The sequence below is a fragment of the Salminus brasiliensis genome, chromosome 5 (assembly GCF_030463535.1).
Source record: "Salminus brasiliensis chromosome 5, fSalBra1.hap2, whole genome shotgun sequence".
NCBI classification, from domain to species: Eukaryota; Metazoa; Chordata; class Actinopteri; order Characiformes; family Bryconidae; genus Salminus; species Salminus brasiliensis.
This window is the reverse complement of record NC_132882.1, coordinates 28,632,642-28,649,554: the sequence shown is the minus strand read 5'-3', so window position 1 is coordinate 28,649,554 and position 16,913 is coordinate 28,632,642. Positions and strand designations below refer to the sequence as shown.

General features: G+C 37.9%; 1 protein-coding gene across 1 annotated transcript; it reads right to left on the bottom strand.

The window, feature by feature from the left end:
* Nucleotides 1-1,266: 1,266 nt before the first annotated feature.
* On the bottom strand, nt 1,267-16,251 carry LOC140555623 (uncharacterized). Its single transcript, XM_072678902.1, has 25 exons — nt 16,231-16,251; nt 11,831-11,915; nt 11,653-11,721; nt 11,175-11,449; nt 9,909-9,962; nt 9,749-9,802; nt 9,590-9,643; nt 9,447-9,500; nt 9,267-9,320; nt 8,233-8,286; nt 7,869-7,922; nt 7,705-7,758; nt 7,559-7,603; nt 7,167-7,220; nt 7,001-7,054; nt 6,824-6,877; nt 5,826-5,897; nt 5,556-5,591; nt 5,347-5,391; nt 5,204-5,236; nt 4,823-4,969; nt 2,675-2,851; nt 2,139-2,229; nt 1,943-2,020; nt 1,267-1,820 (listed from the first exon to the last, which is right to left on the bottom strand). The coding sequence occupies exons 1-25, from the start codon at nt 16,249-16,251 to the stop codon at nt 1,615-1,617; spliced, it is 1,974 nt and encodes a 657-aa protein (XP_072535003.1). The 3' UTR covers nt 1,267-1,614.
* Nucleotides 16,252-16,913: the final 662 nt, after the last annotated feature.

The window sequence follows — 16,913 nt, the reverse complement described above, 5'->3', positions numbered from 1 at the left end:
TACAGTCCACCAGAAAATCGATTAGATAAATAGATTTTCACGTATATGTTGCATAAAAGGGAATATTAATGTGACAACAAGCAATGTGCAAAACTTCTGACTGAAACTATCTATTAGCAGTAAGCGTGTTTTATACAGAATGTGCTGTTGGTATCAGTAAGGTTAAAGATATGGTTGTTGACCTCTCTGTGAACACCAGACACTTTACAGATGTGTGCTTTGGAAAAAAATTAAGAAACACATCTGACCTCAATGTATTATTCAGCTGCATTTATTCTCATAAAAATGTTTTTGGATAAAATAACCACTTACTGCTCAGATAAAACCAGCTGCACTTATCTGACATGTCTGTTGTCTCTTTTTAGGTGCCTTTGCATGTCTTGCTGTCTTCCTGCCTATGGCTCTGGGTTTGATGTTCCAGTGTTACAAATCTCATTGGACCAGAAATGCTGAACTCCAAGTTTAATAAAACATGCTAACTAACAGTCATTTAACTATAACAGTATATTGGTGCTGATATATGCATATAAAGTATTGTATTTATGTCCAGTTGATTGTATACCTAATAATGTATTTTAAGCTGTGGAAGCAAAGTACAATAATACAATGTATATGATTATATAGTCAAGTAAAGTAAATCTATAAATATATATCATATGTATAATATATATAAATACAATATTTTTTTATCAGAATTTATTTAATAATGGAGAATATATATTAAAATTATATAAATATATATATATTTATAAATTATTTAAATGTTTACACTCTTATTAGGAGGTGTATATATATTATTATATCTGGATTTAAACATTTAAAACTTGTTTATTATTGTTTTATTAATTTTTTTTTTATAATAAATATTTTTTTATTATATTTTTACATTATGCTTTTGTTTTTGCAATATGCTATGTGTTTGTGCCTTTATTTTAAATGTGTCTTCATTTAAAATATGTTAAAATATTATTCTTTGTTTGTATTATGTTGTATTGTTTGTCTGCACTTGTACTCTGTTGCGCTTGTGTTCTGTATGCACTGTGTCTATGTTGCACTATGGTCTTGGAGGAACGTTGTTTCGTTTCACTGTGTACTCCATATGCAGTTGAAATGACAATAAAAACCTACTTGACTTGACTTGAAGCCTTCTCATTTTTCTCCACCGATACCTTGGAATATGTTTTAGCTGTCGATGCATGTTCTCATACCCTACCCTTGCAAGCACAGTCACCAAAAAATTCAGGGCTCAGTTTGAAAAAGTCATATGTTTATCTTGAACAATGGTATTTAGGAACACAGTACATGTACATACGATGCTTTACAAGATTATTTACATGGTTCCTTTATTTGCAGCGAACCCAGCATTTCTGATACTGAAAAGACAATCAGACATCATCCCTCACCTACTGAGGCATAAGACATTTTTACTATGTTTCTATCCTCAAATGGTTTATTATGCAAGTCATACTTTAGACATGTGTTTGCTTTGGAGAATGCTTCGAACATGCCGAATCAGAGGGCTAAACTGAAACCGATGAAGTTCTCAGCAGTGTTTCTCCTTCGTCTGTGATGTTTTCCAAAAGCGTAGACTTGAGCTTTGTCCTTTATTTTTGCTTAGATTGTGGAACTGAGAGGGCCTTTTACCAGACCCTGCTCTTTTCGTACTACAGGCGCATGAATGCTACAGTCCCGTGCCTCACACACTCCTGGTATACCTGCATCTCCAGCCATACCTGGCTGACCCACAGGACCTGGGAACCCACGAGGTCCAGGAGGTCCCTCCAGTCCATTTCTAGGCTCTGCTGGATGGCCTGGTAACCCTACATGGGAAAAGAGCGAAGGTTGTTGAGGTCAGCTTGAGATATGCCATCTTTCCTTAACAAAGCTGTACCAGCTGCTTGAAATCTTCTCAAACCGCAGACAGAATTGAGATGCATCTTACCTCTGAGGCCTTGATGACCATCAGGACCTGGAAGTCCTTGGCCAGCGCTGCCCTGCTGTCCTTTCTGACCTTTTGCACCTTTGTGGGACAAAGAAAACATATTTTTAAAGATTGTGCAGGTCAAATTGGTCTTTCAGCTTTTCCTTTTTTTTTTTTTTTTTTTTTTGAGATTTTGGTATTGGAGGGCATACTGTACCTCTTTCTCCCTGCACTCCTTTCTGTCCCTGCAGACCTCGCACACCTTGCGGCCCTCTGGAACCTTTAGCTCCAGCTTTGCCAGCTTTACCCTGAGCAAGGAAATGTCATGAAATAGGAGAAAACAATATTGACAGACATCAAATCAGTATTTTGGATAAAATATATGTTTATGCAAAAAGGAGATACATATTTCATGTATGTGCCTTAAAGCAGCATTATGTGAGAATTGGTCCCCCAACAGTCAGAAAGTGTAATTCGAGCTTTGAGACACCCCTAAAGGACATGTTTTACACATGACTTTCTGGATAAGCTGAGAAACTGAAGTAAATGATGAATGTGGGCTGAGGCAGTACCAGATTTGACACAAATATGGGTTACGCAGTTCTTGCAAACTTGGTCCTGTCCTCTTCACAAGAATTACTAAATGCAGTTGGCAGCATGCTGAGCCCCGAGTAGCAACAACAGAGACCCTGACACTAACAAACACATGGTGTGCCTTTTAACCTTCACAGTAGGTGTGCCTTAGTTACTTACAGATTTGCCAGGAGATCCAGGTGGCCCCTGTCCTCCTGGGGGTCCGATTAGGGTGCGGTTGTTGATAGGACAGCCCTGTGAACACTTGGCCCGAATAGAGGCAGCATACTGGGAGATCTGTGCAGTGACCACACCTCGACACAGCTGCAAGACCTGCTCATCTGTCAGTCCAGGACCCTGCAAACATCACGACAGTTCAAAAAATTATTAATCAACTCATTTGTGTCAGTAAAACAAAAAAAAAGTTACATCTTGCACTTACATTGTGTTGTAAGGCAGTGAATGGTTTGTGTGCCAAATGGTCAGATATCACCTTAAGTGGTCATGTTTGTGTGCTAATTATGCATTTCTCTGAGCCCTGATGAATATTAAATTAAATAATATTTATTTTAATGTAACAGAAATATTAAATAAGCAGATGTTTAGTGGGTTTTTGTCTCAGAAGGCTTTCTGTTTTTGTATTAAATACACAAAAGCACCCCTAAATTATTGTCTCTGGTAATTAACTGTATGCTACAGGGATTAATATCCTACCACATCTATCTGTTCTGCAATCATGCTGGAGAATTCTTCTGTTTACAGCAATATTTTACATGTCTATTCCAACATTCTTAAGTGTGCTCCTCTTCTGTTTCACAGGTAAAGTTTTCTTCTGTCATTTAAAGTCTTACTCATCATCATACTGCGGTCTATCAAGTTGTTTTCTAATGCTAATGCTATCCATTCATCAAAAAATGATACATGCTACAGTGCCCCTGGAGCAGAGATGGGTGAAGGCCTTGTGCAGGCGACCAACAGTGGCAGCAAAGCAGCTGTGGGTATCAAACCCACAACCCTGTGATAAATAATCCAAAGGGCCACCATTTGTTCAGGCCACATCCAAATGTGCAGGTGTACCAAAGAGCCAAGACAAAAATGCTGTTCTCTGACCAGTTTACCATCCCAGACTGCACTGTAACTCAACATTCACACAAATTGAGGACTTTTCTGTTGACTATTATGTAACTGATTATATAATTAATGCTATTCTGATGTTGACTGTAAGCAACATGGTAAAAAGAAGGACAGTTGGTTTGGGGAAGTTATGGAAGAAGAACACATTTGCCCTCCAGTGTAGTATCTATTTCAGTTGCCATGTAAAGGTTCTCTAGAAAGGTTCCTCAGACTCATAATAATAAAATCACACAGTTATAAACAGATACAATTGCAAAGAGAGTAAAAAAGTGGGATCACTCTAAAGAACCCTTTTTTTGAAACTGTGTTTATAAGAGTGTATGTAATTATTAGCATTTAATACACAGTACACAAGTTACTGTTGTCCAAAAAACATGTCCATCTCCATTAAAAGAATAAATGTCTTTACATTAACTTATAATAAAAGTTAAGGAGATTAAAGTTAATATTTTGAACAGAAATAAAGATATGAAATGCTATAGGTCATTTGAAATAATACAGACTCTATGAAATGCTATATTCTCCTCTATTACTATTACAGAAAGAGCCTATAGCATTCCGTGTTGTCATTACTAGTAAGTTATAATAAGCTTGGAGCTTTGACATTACATGATCAATGTTGCTAAAACCAGGGCCGGCTAAGGCAGGGTGGACTGAAGCCGCAGGATACGAGGGGCCTATTGTTTGGCTGGAACAGGGCAGAAACAGTCATTCGGGACTATTGGTTGTCTGGAATGTATCAAAATTAATTTAGACTCAAAGCAGTCTAGGTGAGGCAGCTGACTAACATTCTATTACTTTCCATGTATTTTTATGCTTAAGGTGATCTAACAAGTTTGTTCTCTCAGCACCTATTACCTTATGTGGAAGTGCTGTTGCTGTCATTATGCTGTAAATGCGATGATGCTAAAATGTCATATCTCTGCTTAATGAGCCTAGAACATCCACCCTCATTTAAGTTCAACCCTCAAGTTACAGACAGGTATTCATCTTGATACAACATGTTATGGAGAGTAAAGTCTTTATGTATTAGCTCACAGTATAACACCATAATAATCTGAAAGCCTTTGGTGGTACTGTGTAGAGGGACCACTGGAGTCGCCATGGCCCCAGGGCACCTGTGTGGTCTTTCTTAGGGACTTTCTAGAACCCTGACAGAAAACAGAGGGTATGTGTAAGCTTTGTAATACGCACAGGTTCACCTGACTCTCCCTTTGGTCCACTCTGTCCTCTTACACCCTGGTCTCCAAGAGGACCAAGGTCACCTCTGGGACCTGGAATACCGGGAGGTCCCACACGGCCAACAGGCCCAGCAGGCCCGAGATAGCCTTTCTCACCATGCTAGACATATGCACAACACAGAGTTTAGATTTGTTTGCAGTTAGTTTGACAACACAATACTTATTGAAATATTAAAATAAAATTATTCATGTAGTGGTTGAGGCTCATAACAACTGCCTTACAAGTGAAGCAGTGGTTTATGAACCAGCTAATCAACAGCTGAGCTTCAAAGACGCAGATAAAAAGTATTCAAATGTCAAGAAAAAAAAAAATATGCAAAGCTAAATGACAGACCTCCCCTTTGTCGCCACGAGAGCCTGAACTTCCCTGTTTTGAAAGAAGTGATGGTTAAAAAAAAACTCCCACATGTGTAATGGAAACAGGAAGAGAAACAACGATGAAACTCTCAACGGAAAAGCAACTGCCAGTTTCTTTACCTTCTCTCCTTTAATTCCTTTTACACCTTGTCTTCCTGTTTCTCCCTAAATGGAAAACAATGGAAACAAGCTATGTCATATAATTTACTACTGATGACGTCTCAAACGTTGGCCACGAAAGCATGATCACAAACCATAGCTCTGAAGATTGGTACCCTGAAAAACTATGTGACTTGAAGCAAGTTTAATGTAAAGCTTTCTAATGTTACCTTAATGCCATCTGGTCCAGTTTCCCCTTTGGAACCCTACAACAGAAATTTGTTTGGAAAAATATAAGTAAAACAGCTCACAACAGTGGGGATAAGATTCAACTTACTGATCGGTTTTCATGGAAACTGGGCATTTTGCTGCCTAACTATTGTATATTCAGTCTGGGTGCAGCATAATGTCACAAGGAGTCAACACATTGCTACAAAGCCTCATAGCAGACTCTTTAAATTAAAGGTTAGTTTTTTCAAAGGGCTGGGTATTATTCTTACAGTCGAGCCTTGCAGGCCTTTTGGACCTGGTTTCCCCGGAATTCCTGAATCTCCTCTCTCTCCTAATGGGCCCTGAGAAACAAAAACAGAAATGTGGAGCATGCTTTACAATTCAGTCATAACATTTAAGATGGTCTACAACAGATATGGCAAGTGATGCTGCCAATTTTCTTGATTAATACATGTTTATCTGTAAGTAACTCGTGGCCCTGTATCCTTTAGCTGTCGTTAATATCACAAAAGCATTAAAAAAAAAGATCAAATCCAATCCAATTAAAGTTTATTATGCATGATTTGATGCAATGAGAAGATCAAAACAAGAAAATAAAAAAAGAAAGAAAAAAAAACAGAAATGCAATTAATCAATGAATGTATATATGTCTATGAACATACATATCTAGGGGAAATATATACAGGAATTCTTTTGAAATTAAGAGATATGTGTGCAATGAAGAGATGAGTTTAAAATAATAATTTAAAAATAATTTTTGGAAGTGTAGAATGTCTGTGAAATGTGCAGTGTATAATACATATATATGTTCATGGACCTAACTGCTGTCTTGATTGATGTTGTATGGACTGGCAATTTAGAAGTAACCTTTTGCTGAGGTCATTAATTTGTACTAACACAAACAACCCACCTACAACAGCACTCCCACACTAATCCCAAAATATAGCCACATCCACCCACACAGAGACATACACCCACACACACGCCTACAGTGAACTATAAAAATGACACACTGCAAGTACTTTCACTTTCGATCACATGCTGTTAATTCCCTTTTATTTTGGAAGAGTACCGAGAGTGCCACTCATGATTAAACACATATAGAGCACTCCCACATGAAAGCCACAGATGAATAACATGGTCAGCAAGGGAGTTTTTCTAGTCTCTCTGTCTATGTTATGACTAAACACAATGAACATTCATAGTCATGAACAAACAATTTTGTTATTTTGCTTGTTCTGTTAAAAGTCGAGGAGGAATGACCTACCCTAGCCCCTTCTCTCCCAGAATGTCCCCTCACTCCACGATCCCCTTTCGCACCCTTGGGGAAGAAAAGTGAAGTAACAAATTTTCCAGAAAAGTACAACTCTGAATAAACCACAGTACAGCTCATGCACAGCTGATATTTATGAAGAATGGTTATTAGGTATCATTTTCATTTTACCTTTGACCCAAATGACCCCGGCGGACCATCAACTCCTGGAACTCCAAGAGGACCCTGTGGGGAGGGGGGTGATATGTTTTTACCCAAAATACCACATTCGAAAAGTCCTCAGAACTGAATGAAGAAGTCCCAACCCGTGGCTTGGAAACTGTTGGTTGAAACTTACGTCTTCTCCAGGGTCTCCGTCACTTCCTGGCAATCCACTGAAACCTTTTTGACCCTGAACAGAAATAAATGAAATAAAGTTACAAAAAAATAGGTTCTTATTGAAATATGAACACCAGCAACTCTGACAGGACAGATCATTATTATAATATTCATTTCCATTTGCTTTTCTATTGTTGATATCACTGCCATAGTGAACAAAAGATCAAAAGATATTTCAACAAGTTCACTAAATTTCAAAGTTGCAATCTTTTGTGAGTACTCAAAAACTGGCAAATTCAAAGCTGACACAATAGTCATCTATGAACAAATAATAATATGTCCCACAGTTTAGATCAGAACTACTCCCAATTAAAGTAACAATACTGATATTACATTACAGAATTACTTTACCTTTGACCCGGGGAGTCCCCTTCCTCCAGGTATTCCAGGATATCCCTGCAAACACACAATAAATAAATGTTTTCATCACATGCAAGTTACAGGCCTGCTTAACACTGGTGAGTGATAGGAGATAGCAAGAATAGTGGATCTCTCACAATGTAGCCCTGTTCCCCAATGTCACCAGAAAAGCCAGGTGCTCCTATCTGACCCTGTGAACAACCCAGACAGATGTAGTTTTAAATAATGGCAAAGACGGTGGGCAGCCAACAACAATGAGTAACCAATGCTTGAACTATATAACAGTGGTGTTTAAGCCTACCTTTGGTCCTTGTCGTCCCTGAGGCCCCAGCTTTCCTGGTTTTCCAGTAGATCCCTAAAGCGAGTCAGAAATGGTTCATCATTACTCATGTACTATGTTGCCCCACTCAGTTGTAGGCAAAACAGTAAACACTAAATTAACAATCTGCCTCCAGATGGTAGATCTGTATCATTTGGTCATTTGAAAATGTAAACAAATTAGCAGGGTTTTCTCTACTTTTTTTGTCCTGCTACTTTTAATTAACATAGTTCGGTTCTACAAATTTAAAAAACTGGAAACTATTCCTATTGGTACAAAGTTTTCATTCTTAATTACAAAACAATACAAATACATATTTTTACACTTCAATGTGGGACTGGTTTACCTTAATACCTTTACCTCCCGCAGTTCCTGGAGGGCCAATTGGACCAACTGAGCCCTGCAATGGAAATGAGAACATTGAGATGATCTTATGAACTAGAATAAGTAGAAGCTGATCATTGTTTATTTATTTATTTTTACACATTTTAAAAACATAAAATATCATTTCTAACACATCATGATGAATGAACCAAAAGAAAATGTCAGTTAATGTAACTGACATTTTGGTTTTTATTCCCCTTCACATTACACAATTACATTATTATAACTAATGTTGGACCACATATACTAAACCTAGGCTTGAGTAAAAGTATATAAAACCTCTGTAAACGCACTATATTTATATTTGTACTTGAGTTAAAGAACAAAATACTTGCTTTTAAACATACTTAAGTGCCAGTAAATAAATGGAATGAGCTATTACAGTTATGTTGAACTACACTGATTAACAATTTCTATTTCTGAGGCTTTAAAATTAGTTTTTGTCCCACTTTTTTTTAAAGTGGTATTATTTAAGTGATATTTGTCAAATTGCCCCTTTAAAAACATATCAAGTACAGTTTTTAAATATATTTCCATTACTCTATATTACTCTGTAGGCAGGTGAGAGAAAGTGAAAGAATTGAAAGATGATAGATATAAAATATAAAATATAATAAATGTAGTAAACATACTAGACCAAAAAAGCATACTTAAGTACAGTGGGGAAGTACGCTGACTCCCTCCTTTACTGTTCACCATTGATTATACTGATTATAATAACCTCATACTTCTAAAGGGGCATGTTGGATGTAGCACCTTAGCTTTGGAGTCATAGGGAGACATGTTCACTATACCAATGGCAACCTAGACCATGCTAATTTCTGTACAGTGGACGTTTGAAAGTAAAAACAGTAATGGTACTGTTGTTTCGGTCTTATTGCTTGTTCATGCTGATGAGGAGATTACAGATACTTCTAAGAAGAGGAAGATCTGCATTTAATAAATTCCCAGAAGGGAGTCTCTAAGGGTTATTTGAGCATTAGTCAGTTTACTCACCGTTTGTCCTGGAAGTCCAACTCCCCCACGAGGGCCCACCATACCAACTTCACCCTACAAAACATTTGTCACACAAGCAATCAGGTGTTTAAATAAAAGCCACCAAGTCCCAGATATACAAAAATGTACAGTTTCCTCACAGACATATTGCTAGCACCATTTTCTGTAGGAGTCATTTACCTTTAATCCGGTCTCTCCTTTCTCGCCAGGATCTCCAGGCAGCCCTGGATAGCCCTAAGTAAAGTGAATTAGAATTCATATATGCACACATGAGAGACACTCCAGTAGACACATCCAAAGTGCTGAAGCCTTCTTCTACTTACCATTGCACCAGAGAAGCCAGATGCACCCTCCTCTCCATCAGGCCCTGGCTCACCCTAAAGGGATGAGAATGTACAGTCCTGCACATGCGCCGACCTTCTATATAAAATAGTATAATGTTTTTTTAAATAATTATGATAAGGTTTTTTGTAGCAGTTCACCTCAGAGCCTGTGTCTCCTCCCCGGCCTCGGACCCCTTTGGTTCCTTTGTAACCCTGCGAATACCCCATGGAATAACATTAAAAGGCTACAGAGGCTTTTAGAAATCAGGGACTGTTAGAGACCAGATCTTAACTTTTCATTAAACATCAAATTATTTACCTCTCTTCCTTGAGCCCCTGGGAAACCTTGTTTTCCTTGCAGTCCTCTGGATCCCTATTTACAAAGAATAAGAAATTCATAGACACACGTCTCATAAGCAGAGCCGCCCTTCAATTATGTAAACTCTGAACTGCATACGTGTTTACGTGTTATCTCTGTGTTGTATATTCCTACTAAATATTTAGTTTGTATATTTTTGTTTTCAATACATTTTTAATTGATTTCTATATTCAGTCTGTTACATTATGTGCTGATCAGTTATTTATCTCAGTGTTACTAAGCTCTACTAAAGCCTGAGCAGACTGATAAATCACTGTGCTGATCAGTTATTTATCTCAGTGTTACTAAACTCTACTAAAGCCTGAATAGACTGATAAATCACTGTGCTGATCAGTTATTTATCTAAGTGTTACTGAGCTCTACTAAAGCCTGAGCAGACTGATAAATCACTGTGCTGATCAGTTATTTATCTCAGTGTTACTGAGCTCTACTAAAGCATGAGTAGACTGATAAATCAATGTGCTGATCAGTTATTTATCTCAGTGTTACTGAGCTCTACTAAAGCATGAGTAGACTGATAAATCACTGTGCTGATCAGTTATTTATCTCAGTGTTACTGAGCTCTACTAAAGCTTGAGTAGACTGATAAATCACTGTGCTGATCAGTTATTTATCTCAGTGTTACTGAGCTCTACTAAAGCCTGAGCAGACTGATAAATCCCTGTGCTGATCAGTTATTTTTCTCAGTGTTACTGAGCTCTGTTAAAGCCTGAGTAGACTGATAAATCCCTGTGCTGATCAGTTATTTTTCTAAGTGTTACTGAGCTCTGCTAAAGCATGAGTAGACTGATAAATCACTGTGCTGGTCAGTTATTTAGACTGGTAAATCACTGTGCTAATCAGTTTATTTATCTCAGTGTTACAGAGCTCTGTTAAAGCATGAGTAGACGGATAAATCACTGTGCTGATCAGTTGTTTATCTCAGTGTTACTGATCTCTACTAAAGCCTGAGTTGACTAATAAATCCATGTGGCAATCAGTTATCAGTGTTACAGAGCTCTGCTACAGCATGAGTAGACTGAACAATCACTGTTATTTGAGTACTAATAGTGCTCCACTGTGGACAATCTTCAGCCTGCTAAACATGAGCCTGTGAGTGACTTAGAAGTCAGATCCCTGAGATGCTTATTAAGAATTATAACAGCATTTAGTATTCAGTCAGACAATCTATTCTGCCAAACTCTGGTTATAACATAGATTACCAACCTTAGGACCAGCAAAGCCAGCAAACCCAGGCTCGCCTGGCTCACAGTCACAATCAGTGGGTCCCTCCTCCTCCCCCAGAGAGGCAGCTCCTCCGTATGGGACCTCAGTGCTCAGGGTATCTTCTTTGGCATAGTCATATGTCTCAGTGGTGGTGGCATACGGGTAGGCATCCTCTGTGATCATAGTGACCACTGTGGGAACTGGGCCATATGGGTCATATGCAGATTCCGTCTGCTCATCCTCGTAGCTGTGTGTGGGCTCTGGAGTGTAGTCCACTTAAAATGCATTGAAAAGGCAGGGTGAGGCTATGGCTGACTGACTGGCTCATGTTGCTTAGGAGATTATTAAGAGTCGATGAATGCAGAACAAATACAGCTGAAATAATGCCAAAAGCTGATTTTACTTTAAAGGTAGTGCTAGAAATCAGTCACATGACAATATTCTAGAGATTTTAAAAGGCGTGTTGGTGTTATCATACCAGGCCGTGGGAATCCAGACTGTTCATCATGTCCATCCACCAAGGAGCCTTCATATGTATGCTCATTACCTAAATAATGAAAATGTTTGTTCAATAAATAAAAATAGTTCAGTATGCACCCGCAAAATACCTCGGTTTTAAAGATTTTTTAAATGTATTTATTTCTGTGGTGTCTGACCTGAGTGGTTACCAGAGTATTCATCCTGGGCCTCAGAGTGAAGCACACACAGCAGCAGCACAGAGCTTAGAGACACGGCCCACACCTGCCATCAACAGAACACAGAAGAACAGGAGAAACTCATCGACATCAGGTTCATCAAACATTTTCTTCCCCCACCCAAAAATAAATAATAAAAAATCTTTAGAATCGAGCTCAACCAACAAACGCCCTCAACAACAGGAAAATAGGAAAGTGGCCATTGAGTGGCCAGTGTAAGCTTTGTGGCCCAAAGTCCATAATCATCCACTACCCCCAAAAACTGATCTCTTAAAGGATCAAAAAGGAGCCATAAAAGAGGCCTATTTTACATTAACAAACACTGTAACTCAGCAGAAGTCTAAGTTTTAAATGCACAGTATAGAAAGATAAGTTCAACATGTCGGACATTACCTCAGCATGAAGCGCAAGCTGGCTTCTTAATCATATTGTCCGTTCCACCTTAAATGGTGTTACAGGTCCAATATGGTGATAAGAACAAGAAACTTCTGCACCATTTAAGGAGGAACACCACATTGAGATAAGAAGGAACTGTTTTTTTATGTCCAGTCTAACTCAGACCCCCTCTCTTTCTGTTGAAATTCATTGAGATTCCTTTGTAAGCCCATTTAAGCCCGATAGAGAGGAACTTGGTGTCTGTACAGCTGTACATCAACAGTATCCCTGAAAATGAAGAAGTACCAGTGGTCATTATGGTTTAACAGTACAATGAAGTTCTGCTCTTTACATATCCCAGCATAGAAAGCCAGAAAGTCAGAGTACAGAGGTAAAAATGCAAAGAAGAGTCTTGCTTAAGGGCCAACAAATGAAGCCTGGCAGATGTGGGCATCAAAACCACAACCTCTGACCTCTGTGATTAAAATTCTGTCATATGTCATCTTGGCCTAATTAGCTAGGTTTTATGTAGTTTAATCTTCTACCTAAAGTAAAAGAGCCCCACATATTTATGGTCTTGTGTTCATTTCATTTCATTTCAAGCCCTTCTCCCGCAAGATTTCGTCCCGCCCCACCAAAAATCAGTAGCAATTGTCCCCCTCCCACAGTCCTGCTGAGGCATATTGACATCCAGTGCATGACACTGTTTATTCACACAAAAAACTGTTGAAATAATATAGAAATCAGACAAATCCAGCTTTGTGAAGTAACTTTAACACATTAGCTGTTTATTCCCAAAAAGCACAAAGCAAAATTTAAGCATTTTTAGAATTGGTATATTTTTTGCTCCTGGGCTCACCCTACAGTCCGGAAGTGTAATTCACGCTTTGAGCCATCACTATAGGACATGATTTACACATGTACAGTATTTCTAAACTAGCTGAGAGATACAGAACCGTCACTGAAAGTGAAAGGAGTATGTGGACTGAGATGGTAGATTGGTAATATAACAGGATTTATAGATATGACTCTCAAGTTGCTAAGCCTGAAGAAGCAATGATAGAGATGCTATATCTATTACAGGTCAGTGGAGCAACAGATGTTGGTATCTGAATGTGATGTTGGACTACATGCTGAAGAAAATGTGGTATTGTAGTAAATGTAGCCAGAGTATGTACAGACTATAATGATATAATATAATGATATAATGAGTGAATATGTTCTTGTTCAAACGCTTAGGCCTAATCGCTGTGTTTAGATGTTGTCCATATGAAAATTAATCTTTAAGATATTCCTAACCCCTAAACCACTTTATCTGCAAACAATTTCTTGCTCCTTGTTGTATTTTGTTAAGAAAAGTCCATCAAAAGCCATTTTTTGCTGATTAACCCTACAGTTTCTGACTTAACCCTGGCTAGGGTGCCCCCAAGTGGTTGAAAATTTAGTTTGGCCTTATCTGCAAGTGAGGATAAAACAGTTCCTTAGATTTTCCTCAAATAAATTTGGTGAAATTTGCTTTACTTTTTGCAAATTAAGTCTAAATTAATTTTATTAAATAAAAATGTAGTCAGCAGAAATTTAAATGTTATGGTCATGTTCTTAATGTTTCAAAGTCAATTATTTTAAGTAAATTTAATGCAACAAGTGAACTAACATTTAAAGTTAAATCACCTAAAGAGTCGTTTTTGACATTATACTTGTCTGGAATTATTTAAGCTTAGGTTACCTTATTCATTACAAAACTGAAATTTACCTCAAACAATTAGTTTTTTTAGAAGAAATAAAAACTAAACTTAGAATTTAAATGTAAAGATTTAGCCTGGAATTATGGAAAAAATGACTAAATATTGAACTCTGATTCCATTCCTTAAAATAAACAAAAGTAATACATTAATCAAACATGTTCTATTATTATTATTATTATTATTATTATTATTGGTTAATTAATTTAAGTAGCTGTTAGTATTATATGATCATATTTATTATATGGAAATTTATTAAAATTATATTTATTTGTTCAAAACACAAACCTTAGAATAACAATAAGAAACAAACAACACATTGACTTGGTGTGTGTGTTACAGTTTCCATCCAACATCCTTTATCTAATCAGTTCTTCGTTAAACTAAAACAGGTGAGCTGCTGGTGGAACTGAACACATGTCTGGAGTTCACAGAGAAAATGAGCTCCCAAACCTGTGTTCTTCTAACTGTGCTCTTTTAACCGACATATCAATTCACTTTACTAACAAACAATGCATTCTGACTCTGCACTTATGCTTTTAAATTTACAATAAAGGTTATATCTGCAGTATAGCAGGATAATAAAAACACTGCATACTACATATTTGTATTAATTTGCATATTTACTGATTTACCGTATTTTATTTATTTAATGATTCTATTTTTTATCATTAGTCAGATTAGTGATGTCATTATTCCTAATAACTGCATGAAAAATGGGTATAGAATTTATTAGTATATATATATATATATATATATATATATATATATACACACATATATACATATACATAATACATATATACATATACATAAGTGTAGTCCTGATACTCCTAAAGGAATATGTTGGTGATTAATAATGAAAAGAGCTTAACTGATTGGTAGTTAGAATTTTAAACTGACCAATTTCTTCAAAGATTATCCACAGAGAAAACAACTGTCCAATTGTGCCTGCTTCGATTTAGCCGTTGCCCAAGAGCCAGAGACCTTACAGTCTTAAAGTGAAGAACACAGCAGTTCTCATCCTGCACCCACATTCCAGACTAGACTGTGAATCCAATTTCTGTACTTCTACTGTACTCTCTCTCTCGCTCACACACACACACACACACACACACACACACACACACACACACACACACACACACACACAGCTCTTTTCTCCTGTCTGTTCAGAGATGTGAACGCTCGCTGCTGTATCTGTTCCCAGTGGGTCAGGCCTCTATAATCCAGACCGTTCATTATTTTAACTTTTAATCAAAACAAGCCTTTAACACAAATTCCTCTTCCCTTTTCAGGAGGTGTTCCTCAGAGGATTAGGGAGAAGATAATAACAAGACTTTCCAAAACTGGTGTTAAACAAATTATGATCAAAAGAGACAAAACAACAAACAAAAACAACAAACAAACCAAAATATCTGTCCAAGCAGCAAAACTGCCCCCATCAAATAAACAGCTCTTAAAGCTCTGAGAAATGAAAGCGTTACTTTCATCCCTCTGAGACAGTAATTGGACTCAGATGCAGAATACTTGGGTTCAGTGGAGAGTATTAAGTCTACTTTAAGTTCATGTGTTTTGTGGCCTTCAGCTCAGCAGAAGTAAGAGTGACGGGGTGGATTGTTTGGACAAGGACCCAGTGAAAGGTTCTTCCACCAACCTTTGGGTCCTCTGGGACTGAAAGGTGCAAGTTGGGATTGACACACACATACACACCTCTCAATACTCCTAGTCCTCAGCACCGCTATGCTATGAAGGATTCATATATCATGGTATCATTATTTATATATATATATACACACACACACACACACACACATACATATATATGTATATATGTAATGAAAATAATAATAATAATAATAATAATAATAATAAGTGCAGAACATGAGCTCTGTAAAGACTGGAGAACAAAGCATGAGTAAAAAGCACTGAATCAAAACGTGCTTATGATCTTATGAATTACCAGGTCATAACATTTACTTACCTGGTTTATCTAAGCAAAACCAACTAACAGCTGCTGACCTAATCCCTAGTCCTTTGACAGAGGTTTTTCATTTCAGTGAAGTCCATGCAACTAGACTTACAATACCAAGGTACCACAGCCACAACAGTGTTGCCCAGCTCCAGCGCAGAAAGCCCCCTTGCAGCCCATTGTTAGATAATTATTAAGTCTGCTTTGAGGTGTTTCAGACATGTCGAAGCAGAAAAAACATTAAACTGTGCTGAAGAGTTTCTCCTACTCACCTTCATCCTAGAGCCTCCCATGGCCAGTGGCCCTTCCTGCAGTAGCTGTGTCAGGTGCGTAAGGTCCACAAGGACAGGCCTCTCACCCTGAACAAGGGCTCACGGTCTCAGGCTGAGCACAGTTAGCTCTGTGTGATGTTTCCTCCTTACAGCATTCTTCCTGCCAGCATGCAGCACTGGTCCCCCCGTGCCGAGAAAGCCATGCAGCACTACTGCACCTTCACCAGGCTCTCATGGGCTCCCTCCTCTCCTCAGCAGAGTGAGAAATACCTGACCCTTCCCCAAACACACACACACACACACACACACACACACACACACACACACACAGAGTCAGAACAATAGATAAAGGAAAGTCACCCAGTCTGTCTCTTCAGGCTGTGCAATTAAACTGCAGCCAGTTTATCTTATAAAGATTTCTCATACATCACTTGTCCACCAGCTTCTGTTCCTCTAAGGAGTTTCATTAAGTTTGTGTAAAGAACTTCAGAAGCAAAGTCCTTTGCTGAGGCAGCATAACTAGCACGGCCAGACTAGAAAACCCACAAACTGCACCAGAAATGACATACAGGTGCAAACCTTATTTATTAATACACGTAAACACATGCTAACGGCCTTCACTGACCTTTGATCTACGTACCACCAAGTGTACAGTATGACACTACTTCTACACATTCTTTGTG

What these genes read in the sequence shown, in the direction of transcription:
- LOC140555623 (XM_072678902.1), bottom strand. Translation starts at nt 16,251, where the DNA reads ATGGGAGGCTCTAGGATGAAG. An exon ending in CGGGAGGTAAAGGTATTAAG is followed by an intron (nt 7,923 to 8,232) that starts GTAAACCAGTCC and finishes GACTCGCTTTAG; the next exon opens with GGATCTACTGGAAAACCAGG. An exon ending in AGGAGTGCAGGGAGAAAGAG is followed by an intron (nt 2,021 to 2,138) that starts GTACAGTATGCC and finishes TGTCCCACAAAG; the next exon opens with GTGCAAAAGGTCAGAAAGGA.